The sequence below is a fragment of the Mixophyes fleayi genome, chromosome 1 (genome assembly GCF_038048845.1).
Source record: "Mixophyes fleayi isolate aMixFle1 chromosome 1, aMixFle1.hap1, whole genome shotgun sequence".
Classification (NCBI taxonomy): domain Eukaryota; kingdom Metazoa; phylum Chordata; class Amphibia; order Anura; family Limnodynastidae; genus Mixophyes; species Mixophyes fleayi.
The window spans coordinates 280,537,190-280,543,452 of NC_134402.1; the positions used below are offsets into that span (position 1 = coordinate 280,537,190).

The following is a 6,263-nucleotide window of genomic DNA, read 5'->3' on the forward strand; positions in this document are numbered from 1 at the left end:
CTCCCTATTTAAGGCACCTGTGCTCATTACATCGTTGCCTGATCTTGAGTCTCATTCCCTGTGAGTCTTTGAAGGTGTCTCCTGTGTCCTGCTCGTGTTTTCAGTTTCCTGCTGATTACCTGCTCTACTCATCGGTGGTTCCCATACCCGCTACTGACTCCTGTGTCCTGCTCGTGTCTTCAGCTTCCTGCTGATTATCTGCTCTACTCATCGGTGGATCTCATACCCCCTACTGACTTCTGTATCTTGCCCTCAGCTGTCTGCTGGATTACCTGCTCCGCTCATCAGCGGTTCTCATACCCGCTACTGACTCTTGTATCCTGCTCGTGTCCTCAGCTGTCTGTTGGATTACCTGCTCTGCTCACCTGCGGTTCCCATACCCGCTTCAGTCGTTCAGCGCTCCTGCTGTGCCTGCATATCCTCGTGGACAAGCTTCTCTACTCATCAGCGGTATGCTTACTTGCTATTGACTTTCAACTGTTACCTTGCATATCCGCTTAAGACAAGCCTCCCTACTCAGCAGCGGTATCCATACCCGCTATAGACTATTAGCTATAACGCTGTATATCTGTTTGGAGCAAGTTCGTCTGTTCTCTCATTGTATTCATACAATTATTGACTCTATTCATACCTCCACTTATCCTCACCTGGACAAGTCCTCACCTCCTCGCAGTGGTACAACTTGCTGTCCGCAGACCACTGACGCCTCCTCTACCTACCTGCACCTGGATAAGTCTTCTCATCACAGCAGTGGTACAACTTGCTGAACGCAGACCACTGACTTCCCGCTACCCTACCTGCACCTGGACAAGTCTTCTCACCATAGCAGTGGTACAACTTGCTGAACGCAGACCACTGACTTCCCGCTACCCTACCTGCACCTGGACAAGTCTTCTCACCATAGCAATGGTACAACTTGCTGAACGCAGACCACTGACTTCCCGCTATCTACCTGCACCTGCACAAGTCTTCCCTTCACAACAGTGGTACAACTTGCTGAGCGCAGACCACTGACTCTCCCATTACCTTCCTTCACCTGCTCACGTCCACCCGGCTCTCCGTGGTTGAAACCTGCCTTCCACTATAGCTGCAAGTCGCTGACTCATCTACCAGTATAGCTGCAAGTCGCTGACGCATCTACCAGTATAGCTGCAAGTCACTGACTATCATCAATTCCATTGGCATCCTCTCTCCATCTGCTGTTATATACGTTCCGCTATTCACCCTCCTGCCAGAGGACCGCTGTGCAAACTCTGCCCCTCTGGTAAGCATAGTCACCTGGTGAATCCTGGGCAGAACTCCTAGTGCCCGTGACACATAGAGGTGGTACAGAGACTCCTTAATAAAATCAATCAATCATACCATCAACAATATTTATTACAGAATATTATATTTTAGTATACACACTTCTCACTCTTAATAAAGCCACATTTGCAATAGCATTAATCTCTTACAGAAAGTATTCAAAATTTTATACAGACTTAGAAATAAATAGAAAACCAGGTAACATACATATCTTCCATGGTCTTCTATATGTATCGTTCAAAAAGATGTTATTGTGGATATAGTCTTCATCTTGAAGAATTCCTTTAGGAAATGGGATGAGCATCCAAGAGATAGCAAGTTTTTGCTTCATAATATTCTGAATAATTAAAAGAATGTTTGTTGATTTTAAAATGACACTCATTGCCTCACACATAAAGCATTTGTTCATAATAGATGTAAATTTAAAGTGAATAAAATCATAAAAGTAATATAAGCACTAGTAAGCCAACTATAGGAACATATGATATCATGGATGGTCTTTGTAATGTCATGGAAGCAATATGCGTCAATCTCAACAAAGACCTATATTAGGGGTTGGACCAACCTATACTTTTGCATATATTCCTTGATTGTTAAGAAACCCTGCATAAGCTTTTAGAACAGGAACAAAGTTTTTCACCTATAGCAGCCACCTTTCCTATTGAGATTGATATTCTCACAGGTACCCAGATGTGCCCAGGAGTTACACACAGAATAGTAAAAGCTTATTTGGAGGGACGAGTAGCGAGGAGTAGGAGGCTAGAGCGCAACTCTAGGGCTGAGCGCGAGGAGTAACCAGAGACAGGCCAAAAGATTGAAGGTCAGAAGCAAAAGGTCAGGGGTAGGCAGCAAGCAAGAATAGCCCAGGTACAAAGTCAAAGGGTCAAAGGCAGTTAGCAGGCGAGAGTCGCCCAGGAGACAAAGCCAAAAGGTCAGATAACAGGAAATCAAATAACAAGAAATCAGACTCAGAGCAGGCACAGCAATTGCAGGGCAAAAGCGCTATAACTGGCATGGAGGAATTTCCGTCCCTGCCTTTTTAACAATGGAGGGCCAATGTGAAGGAGAAAGAGGTCACACCTTCAGAAGATTACAGGAGACTGCAGTCACATAACTGCAGTCTCAATTGCGTGTCCCGGCTGCCTGTCAGATGGCTGAGGCGGGAAAATACAGGCAACAGCCCTGACAAAAGTATGAGCTGCTGCAGCAGTGCAACTGCTCAGGTAAGAATCAGGCCGTTGTGGGTAGCACGGCAGCTCACAACACTGATATAGTTTTTTATTACAATATTACTATGGTGGTTAAAAAGAAATGAGGTACCTTTCAGAAAGCTATTTCCTGTCCTTCATTTCTTTTTGAATATGACTGATTATATTACCCTTTTCACACCAATAATAGACCATATGAAATTGTGCTAAATTAGTTGTCCTAACAATGATCTGACTCTTGGGCAGTTTCTGCTGGCTCTCTTTATAACCAATTCTTTATTTTAATTTGATTTCAACTGAAAGTAAGGTTTTTTTAAACTATGTATTCATGTATATATTTTGTTTGGACAGCTGTGTACATGACACAATAGCATGCAACTAGATTTGAATTTGCTGATCCCATTAGTTTCACAAGCGCCACTGTAACTTTTTAAACCCATACTTGTTTACATTTTTTCCCCCTCCTCGAAGTGATCCCAGAGGGGAGGGAGGTGCATGTTGGGAGGGAGGCAGGCATCATGTCTTGGAGGCCCTCATCCCATCAAATTCACTAGAAAGACCTAACCTACTGAATTCAGGAATGTCCCAGAAATTCCAGGAGAGTGCACAAGTATGTTTAAACTGCTGCTTCCAACCAGTGAAACGAACAAAACAGAAACTTTCTGCATTCTTACTTGGCTGAACTGAAATGGAAGAAGTGGTGACTTAGAGTGGCATCTGTTTAATTAACAAGTACCCAAATTGGACACCCTGCAACATGGTCCTACCACCTGGTGCAAAATACTTTGGTCCCAAACTTCCATTTACTTTACTATTACTAAGACCTGGGCAGAATGTATTGATTGATTTTTAAAAGGCACCTTTCTCATTAATTAATTCATTGAAGGTTAGTGCAATAATTAAATTGGGAGTTGAAAAATTTGACTCGGATGGAAGGGATCATGTTAGAGTGTCTGAAATTCATAGAGATCTTGCTACTGAGGTCAGTGTCAGTCCTGTATATTGTTCCCTGAAATCTGCGTTCTCCAAGTAGTGCTGCCTTTGGTATTCCGCAGTCTATAATCAACAACTTCAGGCCTCATACCGACTGGTGTTTGATATTTTTTTAAAGTTTTTTTTTTGAAGCTAGTAAAATTTAATATCAAACATGATTTTACTTGTATTTTATGCTTTCCAAAGCTTAAACCAAACGCATGATGTATCAAGTAGCTTTGAGGAAAACACTACCACAACACAAAGACAAGTAAAAACATCAATGAGTATTGAAACATTAGGAACAATAATTTCTAGCGTCAGACTGGTTTCAAGGTGTTAAGATGCAAGTAAAATGCATAACTTAAATACCAATGGGTATGTACCCCTAAACATCTGCATATAGTTACAGAGGGGCAACTACCAAATAGAATTTACCTCATAAGCATAGTCCAATGAAAGAAATTTAAGTGCTGGGAACATTGCTTTGTTCATTTTTCAACACGTCTACCTGTAGACAGTTGAGAAGAAACAGAAAAAGACACTATTATATATCAATATTTGAAAAAACAAAATATCTTACCAGTACAAAAATTTTTTTTTTCATGTCACTAGATCTGGTCATCCAGTAAGTTTACTGTTAACGAAAATACAGAAACAGCCAACATAGTGTAGTATTCTACCTCTACATAGGTAAACAAAACGGTCACATTCATAAAAGCTAACTTTCCACCCTATACATTTTTTATTAATAGTTAATAATTACAGCAACACTTTTTGAATAGCACTACATGCAATGTGTCCTCTTAAAGGCATTAATTATTCAAAATCTTGTACATGTTTCATCAATACTTTTATTAATAAATTTATTAATTGAATTTCAATTCAATGAGACTCACCTTGTGGAACAAGCTATAAAAGGTGCAGGTGCTAAAATAATGCCCAATTATTAATGCTACTTCTACAATATATTTTGTCAGCACATAAGTCTGTAAAAGTCGATATCTTTATTGTAGTATAACAAAAATGTCTTTAAATTAGAGCATATATGGCACTGATCTATATTGCTAACTAATCACTTTTTTACCTGTAAGGTTAAACTATGTGGGGGAAGGTGGTGATAGCAATACGTGTCTTGAATGTAAATTGTACAGCTTCCTAAAGGGGGCTTGAGAGGTAGAAGAGAAGATGGTAATAGCTAGATCCCCTTCATCGACAGAACCTTCTGACATCACAAGGTCATGTGACTGCTCTAGTCACATGGTACACAGTCGAGGAGGCTGCTGCTGCAGCTGCTGCAAATGTGCCCCTGTATAGCTTCTGTAAGTAATGGAGAATCAGATGGAGCAGTGTTTTAGTAATTGTATTATTTCTACTGAATTCAGATGTAAAAACTGTTTTCCCTGTCAGGCTTACTCACATGTGAGGTCCTTCCAGTCAGTATTTAATCCCAGAGGAGAGTCTTAAAGACAGGACACATTGAAGTGTATTAGCTAGTTTACATGTCAGCAATTTGAACATTCCATGAATGAGTATTCCCAAAGCTGCATTGCATGTCCTATGTTTTTAGAACCAACACTAAGGGGCACATTTATCAACCGCATAAAATGAAAAATGGTTTTCAATCCTTGTCGCATTGATAAGGATTGAACTGTTTCTCATATTTATGAAAAAAACCAACACAGAACCAGCCATTCCGAAAAACGGCTGTTCCTGTGGAGTGTATCACTTACCTAACACTTCAGACTGACTGTCTTCAGTGAAATTTTTCATTTATGTTAAACTGGCGCACATTAACATGCTAAAAAAACAATATTTTTTTTTATCAAACCTTAGTAAATATTGTTACTGAGCAGTGCCCATACACTGTTATGGGGACTGCTCAGTAAAATGAAAAGATATGCAAAGCAGCAGATAGCAATGCAGTGATAGTAAATAAGAATTTTGTGGTTAATCCCCGAAAACGTCAACACACTTTTTAGTTTCATAAACAGGCCCCTAAATGAGATATACCGGTTATCTTGTGAATCCCATAGTGAATTCCACTATGTGTCCTCTCCTAACAATGGAGGGAGGCAATTTTACTTAACACTGTAAGATTGCTGTACTTCAAAAGTAACATAATGAAGGTTAGGGGAAAAAAATGAAGTGAGGCAAATTTAACAATAGTATAGTTCTCTATGGTAACAGAATCTTTATATTTCTTTACTTGACAGGTAACATGACAGATAAAGACCAAAGGTTGTTGTGGAAAAATAACTGCTATGGGGTAAATTCACATTTTAAAAATGTATGAATGGAGGGTTCAAATGTAAAGGACGTTACAGTCAATGCATGCATTGCAATTAATCATGAGAAACATTAGATATACACAGAAATAATGTCTCCCATGCTTTGGAGAAATGTAAATTACTTTTGTAACAGCCATGGTGGTTTGTAACAGGAAAACTCAGAGAAAATAAGTAAGCAAATCTTGTCCTGTTAGCACTTAATGGGTAATGCAATATCCTCCGCTCGTATTGGTACCTAATGCCATTATCAATGCCCAGGAAAGCTGCTGCAACCTCCATCAGGCTGCTATGAAAGTGTCCCATACAATCTTTTCAAAATTGCTGCTACAAGAATAACCTCTCTCTTCTTGATCATTATCTGCCTTTCTCTTACTGAAATCACCTAGTCTTCTTATTATATTATGCATTCATTACAACAATATTAAGTTATTTCCAATCTTTTCCACTTGTTAAAGCGAAACCCGCAGCTCACGCCAGCCCTTTTTCT

The 6,263-nt window shown here is 39.8% G+C and overlaps 1 protein-coding gene across 1 annotated transcript in view; it reads right to left on the reverse strand.

Moving 5' to 3' along the window:
* LOC142154401 (protein shortage in chiasmata 1 ortholog-like) overlaps window positions 1–4,745 on the reverse strand; it is a 56,337-nt gene extending 51,592 nt beyond the window's left edge. The window contains exons 1-3 of the mRNA XM_075210941.1: window positions 4,385–4,745; window positions 3,924–3,996; window positions 1,513–1,642 (exon numbers count right to left, since the gene is read on the reverse strand). Coding sequence (XP_075067042.1) covers window positions 1,513–1,642; window positions 3,924–3,980 — 187 coding nt within the window. The 5' untranslated portion in view covers window positions 3,981–3,996; window positions 4,385–4,745. The remainder of the gene's footprint in view (window positions 1–1,512; window positions 1,643–3,923; window positions 3,997–4,384) is intronic.
* Window positions 4,746–6,263: the final 1,518 nt, after the last annotated feature.